The 17,508-nt window shown below is 39.7% G+C and overlaps 1 protein-coding gene across 6 annotated transcripts in view; it reads right to left on the reverse strand.

Annotated features, from left to right (window-relative positions):
* sptan1 (spectrin alpha, non-erythrocytic 1) overlaps positions 1 to 13,122 on the reverse strand; it is a 52,200-nt gene extending 39,078 nt beyond the window's left edge. For 5 of the 6 annotated variants that reach the window (XM_034895497.1, XM_034895495.1, XM_034895494.1 and 2 more), the window contains exons 1-9: positions 12,938 to 13,122; positions 3,920 to 4,159; positions 3,010 to 3,135; positions 2,280 to 2,420; positions 1,565 to 1,845; positions 1,287 to 1,431; positions 1,028 to 1,182; positions 675 to 810; positions 418 to 519 (exon numbers count right to left, since the gene is read on the reverse strand). In XM_034895497.1, the coding sequence (XP_034751388.1) occupies positions 418 to 519; positions 675 to 810; positions 1,028 to 1,182; positions 1,287 to 1,431; positions 1,565 to 1,845; positions 2,280 to 2,420; positions 3,010 to 3,135; positions 3,920 to 4,156 (1,323 nt within the window). In that variant the 5' untranslated portion in view covers positions 4,157 to 4,159; positions 12,938 to 13,122. Of the gene's footprint in view, positions 1 to 417; positions 520 to 674; positions 811 to 1,027; positions 1,183 to 1,286; positions 1,432 to 1,564; positions 1,846 to 2,279; positions 2,421 to 3,009; positions 3,136 to 3,919; positions 4,160 to 10,944; positions 10,952 to 12,937 lie in introns of those variants that run through there. The other variant, XM_034895496.1, reaches the window with a different exon arrangement.
* Between the last annotated feature and the right edge of the window lie 4,386 nt (positions 13,123 to 17,508).

Below are 17,508 nucleotides of genomic sequence, written 5' to 3' on the forward strand. Positions count from 1 at the left end.
GTCATCGGTTAACAATCGGTAAACTATTAATTGCATTGTGCTTTCAAAAAAATTGCCACTTACTAGCTAATTAATTAGCCTGAGGTAAACGCCAGCTATCAGTAAACAGAAGTGACGTGGTGGCTGGTGTGTGCGTGTGTTGGTCCTCACTCGCGACTTGCAGACAGCAGAGGAACAGAAGAAAATTGCTTCACCTTCACCAAAATGAAGACTAAAAAACAGAACTATAGTGGGAAAAACATTTACTTGCCATGTGGCAGATAGCCCTCTGAGACTTACTTGCCAAACGGAAACTTTACCTGCATTTGACGACTGGTGAGTGTTAATTTTGGACCCTGATGTTACATGGTAGTAAGCTTGTATAGATAGGTAACGCACAAAAGAAAGAGTACAATCTGGATGCTGTCATTGTCCTACCTTTTCCTTGACCTCCTCAGAGGCATAGTGTCCTGTATTAAGCAAGGCCTGGCCAGCTTCATCCGTGGCTCTAAAGCTGTCTTCATGGGCATCAATCTCTCCCTGGGAAACACAAAAAGACAATCTTACATGGATTCTTTTTACATGTGAAATAAATATTGCATTTTATTGTTTCTTTAGTTTAAAAAAAAACAAAGCTAAAGTAGTAATCACATTTTCAGGATCCTTTGACATGGTGTTATTATCAGAGATTTTACCTTGTGCTCCTGGTGGCGGTCTAGTAGAGCCTCAGCTCCAGCCACGTCATTGGCAAGTTCATCAGCATTGATCAGGGCTTTCATCTCTGTCACCCAGCTGGTCAGATCCCTGAAGTCAGCAGTAAAACGCTGCAAACTAAAAAGAGATTGACACAAAAGGGCAGAAGTGAGCAGAATTCTGCAGAGAAAGGTTTATGGTCCGTTTATTGTCACTGAGAAAATATCTGCCTGTGGAAGAGCAGTTCTGGTATTCTACTCTTAAAAAAAAAACATATGATGTATCAAATAACAGTGATGTGGCTCAGCAAACAGTATATCGGCAGTTTATCAACAAGCTGTGTTTGGTATTTTACTGGTAGGAGTCGTTCAGGCGGGCGTGGCGCTCAGCTGCCAAAGTGCGAATCTGTTCCCAGTTGGTGATGAGTTCATCCTTCTTCAGATGGATTTGGGAGGCATTTTGTGGATGTGTCTGCTGCAGGCGCTCTGCATCACCCCCCAGTGTGTTGACCTAGTTGAAATAGAAAAAAAAAGGAGGGACAATAAGAAGGTTTTTTTAACTTCTTCTTTAACTGTACTGTACATATATTGATATTCTGTTAAGCATCTTCTTGCCTTATCTTCCAGGGCAGCAAGGTCTCTCTCCAGACCCTCATGTTTGCGAAGCAGAGCCTGCACACTGGCCAAGTCACGACCAAAGTCATCGGAGGCCATCAGCTGCTCCTTCTCCTTAATCCAACTGATGGTCTCATCCACATCCCTGTTGTTGGAATAAAACACGCAGGTTTGTATTTACACCGTGTCAAAATGCCCTTTCTTAATAGAGCCTGATAAAAATCACCAAATAATGTATGTACATAGTTGCTTACAATACAATCAACTGGCAGTCTTACCTGTTGAAGCGCTGCACCTCAGCAGCCCCAAACAACTTGCCCTGCCTCTGCTGGGCTAGTCCCTTCAGGCGCTGCCAGGCTGCGTTGACCTCGTCCTGCTTGCGAACTATGAGCTCAGCTTCAGGATGGGCTTCCTGTATCAGCTTGGCTGCCAGCTGGTTCACCTCATTCACACGTTCCTCGTGGGCAGCCAGGTCAGTCTGGAATTCCTCAAACTTCTTCTGCAGAAGCTCCACATGCTCCAGATCCTGGCCCAGCTCCTCAGAGGTGGCCATGGCCTCCTACACGCAAAAGAGGAATAACATTCAGGCTTTCTTTTGAATTTTACAATTAAGTCAAATGTAGATGCTTTAAAGCTATATAAATTTGCTTATTATTATAGTATATATTACATTTACAATGTGTGAATAAGTTTGCTCCCAATCATAAAGTCAAATTTAAGTCAATTTAAGGTGGCACACTCCTAACACTCCTAAATTTTGAGCAACACAATATATCCCTCCAACTACCAACTGAACTGCCTCACAATTCACTCAACTTTAAGAGTCTTTATGCACTTAGGGCTACAGCTTGTTATAGCTCTTGCATTTTTATTTTAGATGCCTAAAAATGCCTCTAAACCCAAAAATACTTGAAATATTTGTTCACTCCAGCAGTAATATTTTTCACAGAAGACACTTTTCTTTGTGTACATTTTTTACTATGAGAATCTGACCTTGTCAGTAATCCAGTCCAGGGCATCTTCACACTCACGCAGGTACTGGACCAGTTTCTGGGCCTGCAGGAGACGCATACCCTTCTCCTTTGTTTTCTGCAGCAGGAGGTCCCATAGGCGATGCAGCTCCTCAAGACGAGTCTAGTGTAGTGAAGGGATGGGGAAGTTTTTATTTTTTTAATAAGTTAAATAGTAAAAAGAGGAGAGGAAGGTTAAAAGTAAATGGGTGATAAAGTGGTAAAACATCTCCACTCCAACACAAGACAATATCAATGTAGTTTGTCCTTTGCAATAAATTATATACATTTCCATCTGTATCTTTAATAAAAAAGGGAGTACTGGCAGTTTGTCTTATACTAGGACATCTATTTAAAAATACCCCTTTGAACTCAAAAAAGGTATTCACATGCACCAAATACTTTGTGAGATGACCCACATGCAATAAATTGTTGGTCCATTTCCTAACAGAATGACAAGAAGGGATAGCTTTTTGCAAAGATCTGGATCTGGAAGAATTTTCGCAGCACTCAAGAGTCACACATACACCACAGGAGCTCTACACCTACTTGTATATATTCTCCCATATTGACACTTGTAAATAGGGGTCTTTGATGTGTCCGGTATGGCGTGTAGGACTGAATATGATGGAGCAGGTTAACAGTGGACAGCATATTCGGGAGACATGCAAATTAGAGTGAACATATCTGTGTGACCACATTGTGTGCCTTACTCGAATCGTCTCAGACGAGAAGTGGCCCTCGCTGATCATAAGGTTTCCAGTCTCGTCCAGTTTAATAATTGCCCCAGCGTTGGCCTGAACTTCAGCTTCAAAGGCCTGATGTTTCTGCAGCTTACCCTGTGTACAAGAATAGACATAACATATATACAATTTATAATTTTCACATTTCACATTAACCCCTTTACACATTAGCTGAATTTCAATCTACTGCAAAGCACTTATCTAAAAAGAAAATACCTCACTTTTAAAGCTGATTCAACAATTACTCTTTATTATTATTTATTATTTATTACTATTATTGATTATTTCATTCTTCTAACAGTGGTGCAAAATGCGACTTATAGTAAAGTGTGACTTCTGTATCAAAATGGGCGGAGAGCAAGATGGCCAGAGCTGGAGGAACGAGTCCACAGATGGGTGCTTGAACAACGTGCTGCCAGGAGAGGCTTATCAGTGGTGCAGTTACGTCTCCACGCCGTGGGAGTTATTCAGTGTGCTAACGTTAACATAGCGGACACCTATTCAATCTGCAATTCTGTGTGCTATGAATAGTTAAATAACTTATGTGTTATGGTAACATACCGGACACGTGTCATATTCAGCCGGTTGTTCTTTGTGCTGAATGTCTGTTCTTGGTCTTGGATTTTGTGAAATAAATTTCTTAATAAATGTGACTTGTAGTCCAGTGCGACTTATATGTTTTTTTCCTCTTCATGACAAATTTTTTGACTGATGGGACTTATACTCCGGAGCAACTTATAGTCCGGAAAATACATAAAAATTAACATTTTGTTTGGACAGGATCCCTAAACCCCGTGCTAAATATATGCATCCAACTCTTGGGAAAACACTGCCTAGGGTTCAGAAATAGCACATGAACATAAAAACACGCTTGACAAACCTGCAGGTTGGAAGGGTCCTTGTAGTTCTCATCGGAAGCGATCTGTAGCTTCTCCTGGATCCACTTCTCCAACTCATCGGCATCACGGCGGAAGAACTGAAAGCGGTATGAATCCTCCAGCTTCGTCCGGCGCATAATCGAGAGATCCTTAAATCGCCGGTAGCGGTCCAGCACCTGCTGTCGGCGCTCTTGGATGTCTTCAGCTGTTTCCAGCACTTTAGCCCCTGCGGTGTCCATTTTCTGGAAACGTACCATAACAGGACTCATAAGTAAGTTACAAACATGTACACAGTACAGCTGTCAATCTTCCGCTATAATACCATTACATTTCTTTTTAAAAATTCAAATATGTAATGCTTAATTGCAGCCTGTTAAATAATATGCACCACACTACTCAGGCTTATGCATTGTCAATGCAACTACAAGCATGTGGTTGTTGTTACACGTTCTGTTCACTAGAGGTACTTCTAACATTAGCCTGACCTTGAGGGGACCTGCACACAACTTTGTTACATTCATTTTCCACACAGCAACAAACACAAATCCACAGAGAACTCTGTAATGAAACATGATCTAACAAGTGTAGGGAAGCGGCACTGTTGTAAAGGCTAACAGTACTCAATTAGCACAATGACAAAATGTTAGAAAACACATCCAAAATGATTTGTCATAAACTAGGTAAGAAACAAACAATGCTAACTGCATTAATAACAAAGCCAAACGGGGTTGTCACTACTATTTTAGTGATTTATAAGCAACCCATTTCTTGCAGATTGTCAGTTGCGGAGAATACAGAGAAGGTAATATATGAAGTTGAAGTTAACTCTGACAGCTGTTGGGAATCTAACATAAACTTAAGCTTTCTCCATGAAGTTCCCGCCTAAGCAAATGTTATTAAACCTTGTGATGGAGTTAGAAAACAAGAACAAGCTAACTAATGAGCAATTTGGCTTAATAGATGTCAATTTTAAAGTCACGTTAAAACTCATAAGAGTTAGCGGCCTGTCCCTCCCCCTTGTACTAACTTTACTCGATACGTAACGTAAGCTCCGTAATGTTGTACTAACGTTACTCGGCAAGTAATGTTAGCTTAGACCTCACAATGCCTTGTGTTTCTTACTCCCGCTAAGTTATTGTTCATAAGATGTGACATGAGTGACTCATGTCACACACAGCCAAGGCGAGAAGAAGAAGATTAGCCAACATATTCTTTATAATAAAAAAACCTTAAAACAGCATTTCCTAAACTAACAGCATGACTTGAGAATAGGGGCACACGATAGGGTGGAGTACTGTGACTTAAACAAAGTCTACATTTATATATATATATATATTATTTTTTTAATGGGACTTATACTGCATTAAAAAAGTCAAGATTTTACATGATTACATAAACAGCTCTATTTTGAAAGAATAAATCACTGGGGGGATTTTATAGGAGAGTGCATCTTCATAGAAAAGATTTAAAAAAAAAAAATTGAACTTCCTATGTAAACCATTCTTTGTTGAACTTTAATGCTTTACCAATACCAAAGCAACTAAGTGCTTAGGACGTTTAATACACTGGTTGACTCACAGGACACCAATAAATTCATGTAATACTATCAATCCAGGTCAATGATATTAATAATGCATGCTTTTTGCTTCTCTAAATTTCAGGGTGTGGTTGACTAGCGGGCCTGCTTTGTTTTTATGCTGAATTGATTAACATTGATTGGTGGTTTGCTGTGCATGCAGAGCCTGCTTGTCAACCACTAGCATCAAATTGTGTATCGAAGAACACTTAAATCAGTGTAAATTATATTACAGCTTCCTGGTAACACCGTGGTGAAAATAGGCCGGGAGACATATTGATAACGTTGTATTAAGCAGGTGATTTATTTATTCTTTGCAGCGAACTTAAAACACTGACTATTGTAGGTTCACTACCCCTGGAAGAGCCTCACTTCACTTGTTTTTTTACTTTATTTGCATATTTTCAGAAATAACATGTAGTACAAAACAATTTGAACAATTCAGCATCGTAAGGCATTTATTATTATCAGCATTTCAACCTTAAATAAAAAAAGTGTGTGTGTGTGTGTGGGGGGGGGGGGGGGGGGGGGGGGGGGGGGGGGGATATGAGAGATGAGTTCAAATTGAAACTGTGTGGCAACCCATCTTTTGGTTAATTAAGGTATTCATTTTTAATAAGGATTTTGTTATTCTACAGTGTTGAAAAAAAAATGCAATAAAACATTTTGTCCCTAACATTGATTAATAATTGTGATAAATTATAGTGATCTCAAGTTTTATCCAAATAATAGTGATTATCATTTTGGCAATAATTGTTGCTGAGAAATGTTAGTTAATCCTTGCAGTCTCTCTTAAATCAATATGAAAACACTTTGTCAACTCCTTTAACAGAAACTTGGCTGGAACCTATGGGGCAGGATATAAAGAACAAGACATTTTGCCAAAACAAAAATCCCCCATCCTGTCTCAAGCTGAGTAACCAAGGGGCCGGCATCTGAAATAGTAAAATGCCAAACAGGGGTGGAGCGGAAATTCCACATGCATTCAAACAGTGCCTAGGCTTCACTACACAATGGAAACGCTGCAGTGAGATTCTCTGTACACTGTGCCTCTGGCCCCATGGTCAGCATAGCCTAAATTTTAAATTGTTTTTATAAACAATGATTTACATTCATATTGCCCGTTTATATGTTACTGCTGACGAAGACTACATATCATATTAACATCATATCAGTTTCCATCAAAACAGAGCAAATGCAGAAAATACCTTATGTACTTCATTACAAAAGGAAATACATGTCAGATTGACTGACATGTGATGCAGTCTTTTTAGAAAGCTTTTAGAAAAGCCTCATGATATATGGACTCTAGAATTGTGTTATTCAACTTTTGTTTTTGTTAACGAAGGAAAAGAAAATCGCAATACTCTATACTATCAAATCGCAATACTTCTAGTACTGCGATAAATACAAATATAAATCAAATTGGCACCCATCTATAATAAAAGAATCTAATCGGGACAAAAGTATACAATCCCGGTGCTAATGTCTAGCTACCAACCTTTTTGAAACATGAAAAAACATAATCTTAAACAGGCAATCACACCAGCTTAATTTCTAGGAACAGGCCATTAATAGACCATGGGCAGCACAGTCTGCAGAGCTGCAATAAAAAACATTCAAAATGAAAGCATTCATTAGAGAAGCTAATCAAGGTATGACTTTGAACTCTGTGGTTAAATAGTAGCTTTTATCAGAGAGAAATTAACAACAACATACTTGAGAATAATTATTTCTGTGCCAAACTCCACCCATGAACAGACAGACACAAAGAGGAAAGGGAGATACTAATCTATCTAACCAAGGTCAACCAAACCACAAGTACAATAGTTGATGTCCAAGCTGAGAGCAGGGTGAGAGTAGGGCTGCGTGTGGAGTCTGTCAGGCCTTAATGTAGATGAGTGGGTTTTTGTTGATGTTGCAGATAGATACAAAAAGCGATGATAGATGAGAGATAGTCTTCTGGTCAATGTCTACACTCAATAGGAGGATTAGTCCAGTCAGCAGTGCACTTGCAGCGGGCTTTTAACCAGAGCCAGAGGACAGAGATGCTTTGGTCCCCAGAGGCACCATCAGCTTTCCAGACAAGCAAGCCTCCCAGTGAGCCAACAGATACACAAATTGTCATAGTTTCACTTGGAGCTGGGCACTATATCGATATTGAGATGTGAGACTAGAGATTGTCTTAAATTTTGGATATCGTAATATGGCATAAGTTTTGTCTTTTCCTGGTTTTAAAGGCTGCATTACAGTTAAGTGATGTAATTTCCTGAACATACCAGACTGTTCTAACTGTTCTATTATTTGCCTTTAACCACTTAGTCATTATAGCCACATCACTGATGATTATTTATCAAAAATGTCATTGTGTTAATATTTTGTGAAAACACCAATAGTCAACACTACAATATCATTGTTGTATCGATAGAGGTATTTGGTCAGAAATATCGTGATATTTGATTTTCTCCATATCGCCCAGCCCTAGTTTTGCTGAATATACTGCAAGCCAATTAGTGCCATCAACCCACTGCCTGAAAAAAGTGCTTTCCCAATCTCCTAACTTGCCCCAGTTCAGGTTTTAAATTGTCTCAGGGATTTAATGGGCCTCAGCCTTATTCTGCCCAGTGATGTGAGCAGATGGGGACAGACACATGTGTAAACAACGCCTTCTCTCACAAGGTTCCACATTTTTATAATATGTTTGTTTTGGATCAAAAGTTATCTCTTACGTCCTCACTCCAATGTAAAGGCCCATTTGACATTTACCAGGTTGAAACAAGACATAGGGATTTTTCTTTAAAAGAAAAAGTGACAACGCCAGACAGAACTCCATAACATTATGGTAGAAAACTGGTGACATACACTACTGGAATTTCATTGGTTAGCCTGACACAATCAACAAAAACCACAAATAGTAGGCATGTTTGATAAGGACGAGACTGCACTCTTAAAAAAAAGAGGGGGCTGGCCAAATAGCAGTGTGACACTTGGAACGGGTATTAGCCTACCTTTAACCTGCCTTTGTCCTTAAGGCTCTTATTAACAAGGCCCCGGACCCCCACTGACACTGACTCTTAACCCCAAGGCCCCTTCTTCTACCCCACCCCTAGTCACTTCACTTCGCATTGCATTGCATTGCATTGCATTAACCTACATCCTGGACTATAAACCAGCCCATTCCTTTTAAGAGTTACTTACTTGGCAATAAAACCTCCTTTTTTTTTCCTGATTATGAATACATGCACATATTGCATTGTCTATCTCTCATTACGAGTTCATTCACTCTGGCCCAAAAGGCAAGTGGCTGAAAAAGCTTACCAAGCTTAAATCTCAGCAGTGTGATTACTGATGGTGTGAACCGTCTCAAAATTGTGAAGACCCAGCAAATACCTGAAGCCATCTTATCAACTCAATGTAAAGAAGACAATTCTGTTAATAGTAGATACCTTAATAACTGAGGGGTAAGACAGTCAAATATATACAGTACTTGGTTTGATGATTTAAAATGAATATCTGGGAAATTAGACAGAATACACATCAGAGCAGGGCAGCTTACATTTCTCTGACACCCCTAAATACAAACCTGCAACTGCTGATAGCCCCCTTCTTGTATCAGTAGATAACAGCTTTCCCTCTCTTCAACTCACTGCTCCTCTGTGGGGGTTTTCTGCTCTTTCCAGGAAACACCCCCACCCCCACCCCCCCCCCCACACACACACACACACACACAGATATCAGCCAGCAGTACTGTTGGCTTCTATTCAATACATGGTTTTAGTCAAATAACACTAATTCCCTTTCTTTCATCTCTTACAGGCATATTTAAAATGTAATGCTGGGTGAAAACTAAACTATGGCCGCTTCATGTGACTTTTAAAGTCATCACCTTTCCAAAGTCCAACTTTACAAGCCCAGATACAGCCAATGCAAAATGACCCCCTGTCTTGGTTTAGAAATTATCCAGAAAAAAAAAATAGTTGTTAGTAGCAAACCATTAAAGCAAAAATATCCTATGTTCTATATGGACTGAACTAACATGGCAACAAAGTTATTGCTTGGCAATTACTCAAGGAACTTGAGCAACTGGAATATAAATTAATTATAAATTCCCTGACTCAGATTCAAAGCCATCAATGCAGCCATAAGGACTGCCCTGCTAGCTTAGCTACCGCATAGTCTAAGCAACAGCTGCCTGCAACTATCCTAAATGGAGGGTTATTATTCACTCCATTAAATTATTGCTCACATACTGGAAATTATATGGACTTTATTAAAAAGCCTTTAACAAGGTCTATTCATCCTTCCTGGACATAACAGAAATCTAAACCCTTACAAGTAAATGCTATATTGACATCAAGCTGCTACACTGATTAAACCCCCCCCCCCCTAGGATAAATCCATGTTAACGCAAAGTTGCAATCTGAAAACATTCCACTTAAGAAATAAAAGATGCTTTTTAGCTAAGTACAGAATTTATTAAGTAATCTACATCCTGGCATAAGACACTGTCTGAGAGAATACAGCATCTTTCTAATAGGTTTATAGCATTGACCTTTGGTCATCAGAGGTCCACAGAGGACTACAACAACCGACCAGGACAACTCCCTGTTACTATGGTGAACCATCTGTTATTTAAAGGGGTCACACTGACGACATACTGGGAGGATTGAAGCAAAAGGAATTTGCAGGAAATTCGAAAGTCTCATGAGACTAGACAAGCCTATTTCCCTACTGAGGAACAGAGGAGAAAGGATAAGGATGATGATATCATAGCAATAACACATCTTTTCCTTTTTCTCAAACTGAACTATGCAGGAAACGAGTTTATTGAAGTAGAAATTTTTAAATTCATATAGGCCAATATATGCAAGTTTGTAATTCTTTAGCAAGATTGTAGTCTTTAGCAACCAACTGCAAGTTTTTTTTCACATCTTAAAATTTAATTTATATAAATACAATCTACGGTAAAAGGTTATACAACAACACTAAAGTATCCATTAGCCCTTGCACACACAAGCCTTAACCTTCCAAAACTAGGCTAGGATCACGGAGTAGGCAAACTAACCAAACTGTCCAATTTTCACATAAATGAATTAGGGTCTGTCATCGATACCTTAGTCTATTCTATTTAATGCTAAGCTTGCACTCATTTTCATGCAAAAAAAAAAAAGAAATCACACTCCCTAAAGATATGCAGTAAAAATCAATAGGGCTCTATTTTTTTTCCCCATAGTGTGTATAACACTGGAGTTATTCACCAATACATCAGGACAGTACCGGCCCATTATAATGGCCAACACAGACAAACACATGCACAGTTCCATTCACCAGCCATTTACCAAATCCTCATGACATTCAAATTAAATCAAACATTACATCGTCATACTGAAAGATCTGTGTTAATAGTCTGATAGGATAAAAATAAATAGTGAAAAATCAAATCATACACACATCAGATATTTCTATTCCGGATCCTCAGGTCTCAGGACTTCTGAGAAGAAGTCATAGTCTGCAGCAATGTGTTCATCTGTAGTACACTCCTTCAGTCTGATAGTGATTGAAGGAGCATCAAGTCTTGTCTACTACGCAGCAAAGACAGACGCATTGCACCTGCAGTGACTACGCTGTACAAAAGAGTAAGCCAAGTTGTAGCCCAGCCTATGCGTCTCTCTTTGCTTAATAACACTTACTCCCCCCTCCAACGCTCACCCATCCCTTTACTCAACCAAACATCGCTACTGCCCTACCCTGTCAAATCTCCTTTCCTATACAGACTAAAAGACACATACAGACAGAAGAAAAGGGAGACAAACATGGATGTTACCTTGAGTTTGGGGTTAAGTAAAGGGTGACATGTGTTAAGGCTGCACAATTATGGACAAAATGATAATCACGATAATTTTGATCAATATTGTGATCACGATTATTTGTTGATTTTAACCAAAACATATTTTATTGACACATAGGCGAGTTATAACTGCTTTCACATCCATATTATGCTACATTCTTCTTATGTTGAAGTTGTATATTTGTACAGACATACAGCGCAGGGCTACAGTTAGAAAAGAACCTAAGTAAAGAAGCTGTGATGACTATTTTGCCAATAAACGTTAGAAAAAGTAACAAATCTAATTGAAATCCCTCAACTCGTCCATGAACATTACTATTGCCTGAATTATGTCAGATAGATGGATTTTCAACTGCAATAAAGACTTTAGCTCCCATGATCCATCTCCATGCCTGGATTCCAAGCTTGGAGCTAAGCAGCGGGACGCTTTTGGCTTAATCACTATCTTGTAGACTGTATGCAGCTTTCTATGTGAATTCCTTCGAAGAGTGGCGAGGCAGTTGGAATGTAAAGAACTTGGCACAACCCTGACATAGCCAGCTGCCTGGACGGTCAGTTCCGGAGGCGTAAAATAGCGCTTTCACGTTATCACAAAGCCAGCTGTTTTTACTGTCCACAACCGTATTTATGCAAACTATAAACTATCTTCATGTAAAGTACATTCCGTCACAGTCCGTTGGAAATACCAAAGTATTTTCATAGCATTGTTCCACTCATTAAAATGTAGGTCTAACACTAGCAACTGACAATTAGTCAAAGCTGTCCTACATATTGTTCATTCAATTAAGAATATCCTCCAATCAGAGATTTTTCACGTTACACTCATTCACGCCGCATTTATATAATTGTAGAGTAATAAAAGGACTGACAGCTGAGGCCATATGTCCAAAGGCTGCACTGGGCGGCGGCTCTCTTTCAGCTATGGCCGACAAAGCTAACGTAACGTTAGCCACCTACATAACCTTGCCATTATTTACTCCGGCGGTATTTCATTTATAGAATGAAAACAAACAATTTACAAACTGTAATTGAAGACATATTTCAATTAATATTGGTGATTCCGAATTTGCAAAATAAAGTCACGTTGGAAACTAACTAACGCTAGCTAGCCGATAACGCTAGCATCTCGCTTACATGAACATTTTACATACGTTAACCAGCATCATCATAACGTTATCATTACAGTTTCGACGGATAATCATAACAGTTATGCTAGCTGACGTTTAATATAGCTACCAACTTATGAATGTTTAAATGCAAATTATGTAACTTTAGCGTTAAATTTTACGTTATGTAAATGCAAACTGGTGTTATATGGTAGGGTGGCTAATAGATCACATCTAACGTTAACGTACAGACGGCTTTAAAAGCAAACTAGCAAGCCGTCTATCGCTCTTTCAAATTAGCATACTGTAATAAGCATTCAACAACAAGAAAGCTTGTAGCTAACGTTAGCCACCGAGCTAGCAAACCCGTAGCAGTCAGGGAACACAAATTGAATTAGGAATTGGGCAACTTGGAAAATATGGCCTACATTGTGAAATGTATCTGTTTAACAATTGCCAAGTCGTAATCAAAATGTAAGCATTCTCATACCTAGGTCTGTTTTCAAAAGCGCTTACGAATGTGAGCTTATGTGGTTGTCCAGATGGATCGACGACGAAGGATGCTAGACTGCTCCGCTCTCTGGGATGGCTGTTTCTTTTCTTTTCTTTTTTTTCTACCAAATGTGACGTAATTTTCTGCAGCTCTCCGGGAAAAAACGATGACTACCGGAAATACCCGAAACTCTCAGATCATTATGCTCGTGCTCAACACAAATCTTGTTTGGCCTACTACTTCCGCTTATTTTTTCCGTGGATTGTCATATTCCTATAGCTTAATGTTAAGCGACGCTAGTTGTTGTGACATAAATCAGCAATCACTCAATATCACAATCAGCTTCATTGACCAAATAAGTCTACATAAACAAGGAATTTGACTCCAGTTTTGGTTACTGTCACTGTACTTGCACATAAAAAATTAAACAAGGACAATAAAGCTGAGCGAGGTAAACATGAATATTGACTACTATATATATACATTTTATTTTTTCAATATTGTAGTCAGATAAGCAAAAAATACAGTCCACCTAACTAGAAAAAACATGTAGCCTAATGCGGAATAAAGTGGAATACATTTTCCGACCCAATTGATTTTAAAGGTGTAGTTAAGGTTGATAAAATCTAAAAAGTTAAGGCAACCAAAGTATTCATTGTCACGGCAAATAATGGGTTTTGTTTTTTCCAAATAAACTCAAATAGTCTTTTATAGATTTACAAATCAACACTTGAAGCAAGTGCAGTATTATGTCAGTTATACCTTAACCATTTGTTAGTAGAGTTTTACATCTTAAGCACAAATCTCTCTGGAGCCATAGATTTGTTCTATTCTGAGTTTTATTAATAATTGGGCCAGAATTGAAATTGCATCGTTCATCTTTAGTTTTAGTTATCACAACATTTAAATATGTATAAATAAGGATAGATGTACACACTTTGTATTGGGCAAAAGTTCACATTTATTTATAGTTAAACAAAGACCTGATGCTGAAGAAAATATTTGCATGTGTTTAAATGCAACAGGAATTACGATTGAATCTTTCAAAATAGTGGAGTGTATCAGCCATCCGACTTGTCTGTCAGCAAGATAAATACCTTAAATGTTACTTTCAAGAATTAATGTTGTAGAATGTGGTAACAAAGAGAAATAAATAAGAAGAGACAGGGCAGCCTTGATAAACACTTTGAGGTAACTGAAAACAAGGTGAGGTATCATATTTAAGTGTGATCGAAGCAGTACTATTTGAGTTGAGTCTTTTTTGTTGAAATCAAAATGAAAGTCAAGTTTAAAGATGGTGGTGGTTGGAGCAAGGCACTGAAAGTAGGGGAATGGGAAGTAGGGTAAGGGCCATTGGCCCCCACCATTTTACATCCCTGGCCCGATGTTGCGTCACAGGTGTGATCCTATAGCGAAATGGTCTCTCGTTTAATCCTTTGATGGAGGGTTTAGAACTGAAAGCTAGTGCTTGACATTTTTAGAATAAACTAGAATCTAGTTATGCTCGGACCACACCCATCTTCAAACTCAGCTATCATTTTGATCTCAACTACATACCAGTTTTGTGACTGTATCTTGCAGTTTTGGGCCGGGGACGTAAAGTAGAGGGGACAAGGCCAGTACTTCTGTTGCCCTTACTTAGAACTTGGAACTTAAGATAGCCAGACTATCTGTCCGATCTGAGTTTTCTGTTGCATGACTAAAACAACTTTTTAACGTACACGTTCCACCAGAACAATTTCCTTCCTGAGGCTATTTTAGATCTCTGCATGGTAAATTGATACAGCTAGCTAGACTATGTGTCCAAGACATGCACAGAAAGACATGCTTATTGCAGCTCATGCACATTGTTGCATTAGAATTAGTGCTAGTCAATGCAGGGCTAGGTGTTTAAATTTCATTCTAGGGCATTGTGCTCTAATCACTGCAGAACGCATTGTAACTTTACCAATAAATTGACTTTCAATGACTATCCATTATTAATGCTAAGCTATAAATACTGTGCTCAACTGTGAATAAAGAGCATTTGATCCCTTACCTAGTCTTTCTACAACCAAGCCAAATTCTCTGGGTGGACAAAGTAGAGAAAAGGGAAGTAACCAGATCAAGATTCCAGATCGCCCCATCTGAGCTTTCATTTTCTCAAAGCCAGAGCAGGATACCCAGGGCTCGGTTTACACCTATCACCATTTCTAGTCACTGAAGGACCAGAATCAGACTTGGAGGACTCACAATAATGTTAAAAAACTTCATAAAGTGAAATTTTCATGCCATGGGACCTTTAAACCCCCCTTTTTTCTGGTGCCCTTACTCGGACCACTCCAATTTTCCAACTTGATCTCAACTACACAACTGTAATGTTGGATGGCAAACAAATGCCTACATACAGACTCAGTCACCAATTGTATGTCAATGGACTGACACCAAAAAAATGTATGTCAATTTGTTTCTTTTTAACACTTTCTCTATTGGATCTCTCCACACAGTTACATATTCCATATGCACGGGGGACTGACCCACTGGGGCAGTTGATGTGGAGATCACTTTAAGACACACCACTTTGTAGCCCATGCTCGGGCATAAAAGGCCCAGGTGTGCATAGGTTCACTGATTTTTATTGACTCAAACTGAGCGGCCTTGACTTCCACTGTGCAACAGGACACGTGTGAGCCCTTGAAAGGTACAAGTCAACGAAAGGAAGATTCTTACACCCACTTACCATGTCTGGTAAGAGAGCTGGTCTCCGAACCCCTCTCAGGATTTCTCATTTGCCTTATCTTCACTTGTGTTTACGTCAAAAATGTGTAAAAAGCTGAAACTACAATGCAGTCTACTTCAAGATACCAATCTGGCAATTTTTCTGTGATTTGGCTTTGAGGGCAAGATGTTGAGTCTCAGGTTCTGCCTTTCGGCATTTCACTAGCTCCTTGGACCCCACCACAGTATGGATGCAGCCATTGCACTCATAGACAGCAAGGGACTCCAACCTTCAGTCATCTCAGCGATGAGCTGATTTGTGCATCCTTGGAAGAGCAATGTCATGTGGATTTGCTCTTGGAGCACATTTGGAGCCTGGGCCTGTGCCTGAATGAAGACCCACACAAGAAAAAATTGTTTGCACCTCCCAGGTGCAAACAATGCTAGGTATGGTTCTAGATTCCAGAAAGGCAAAAGTAGTTCTGCACCTGGTCCTCAAAGCTTACATTTGCAAGTTCCAGCTGCCCTCTCAGGTGAGTTGGGGGCTCTGCCTTTGCCTCATGGGCTTAACGGCAGCCATGGGGTTCCCATCCCCCTCCTCTACATGAGATCAATCCAAAGATGCCTGCCGAGCTTGGGCCCGTTGTTCTCTGTGGTCCCACCAGACCATGGTGGTGGTCTTGCAGGGGCACAGAGCCTTGTGCTGGTGGCGAAAATGTGCAATATTAAGAGGGAGTACCAATGGTTTACAGAGAAAGCACCAGGTCTCTGCAGATTTAAATCAATTCAATTCAATTTTATTTTATTTATAGTATCATTTCATAACAAGAGTTATCTCTAGACACTTTACAGATACAGTCTATAATTTACAAAACCCAACAATTCCAGTAATTCCCCCAAGAGCAAGCATTTATGCAACAATGGCAAGGAAACACTCCCTTTTAGGGAGAAACCTCGGACAGACCCAGGCTCTTGGTAGGCAATGTCTGACGGTGCCGGTTGGGTGTGTGATGAATAGCGGCAATTATAGTCACAACAAAGATAATGGAACTATGATGAGAAATAGTAGTTGTTGTAGTTTATGGCGTAGCAGGGCGTTAGAGGGAGTAGCAGGGCACTGCCTAATGGCGCATCTGCGGATGCGCCATTAGGCAGGTTAGGGTGCTGTCCACAAAGGCTGCGGGGTCAGCGACCGTTGGAACAGCCTCTGGGCAGACAACTGAGGTGAAAAGTAACAAAATACATTTACTCACATTACTGTATTGAGTAGTCTTGTGTATTTTGTATTTTCAAGTAGTTTTTAAAATGTGCATTTTAAAATGTACTTGATTACGTTTTGAGTGAAGTTTTGTATTTTGCTACATTACAAATCCCATCTGTGACAGAGTAAAAGAAAAAAACTTCAACTAATGAAAACCGAAAGGAAGAAAACAAATTGCGCCCAAAACCACTACAGCAGCCATTGTCAAATGCATTCCTAGTATTTCTCATTTCCAGGAGGTAACATTATACAGGTAGAGCAACCCCCCCCCCCCCTATATTTGCATCTCTACTTACATGCCAGCAAAGCACACACACACACACACACACACACACAGCTGAGCCAAGATGTGTGTGCATTAAAACACGCAGTAGCCTACCTGACTGGGAACGATACAAAGACAATCACCAATGGCTGCTGGGGCAAGCATTATTTCAGTCTTAGATTTAGACGTAGACTTCTCTTTATTGATCCTTTTGGGATGACTCCCGCGAGGAAATTGAAATTCCAGCAGCAGTTTTAAGAGTAGGCTTAAGACTGTTACGGTGGGGGGTGAGGTGAGGACCCAAAAGCAACAGGCAGCAGGCCGGAGGGAGCTTCACTAAAGCGT

Source organism: Etheostoma cragini, chromosome 16, assembly GCF_013103735.1.
Source record: "Etheostoma cragini isolate CJK2018 chromosome 16, CSU_Ecrag_1.0, whole genome shotgun sequence".
NCBI lineage: Eukaryota > Metazoa > Chordata > Actinopteri > Perciformes > Percidae > Etheostoma > Etheostoma cragini.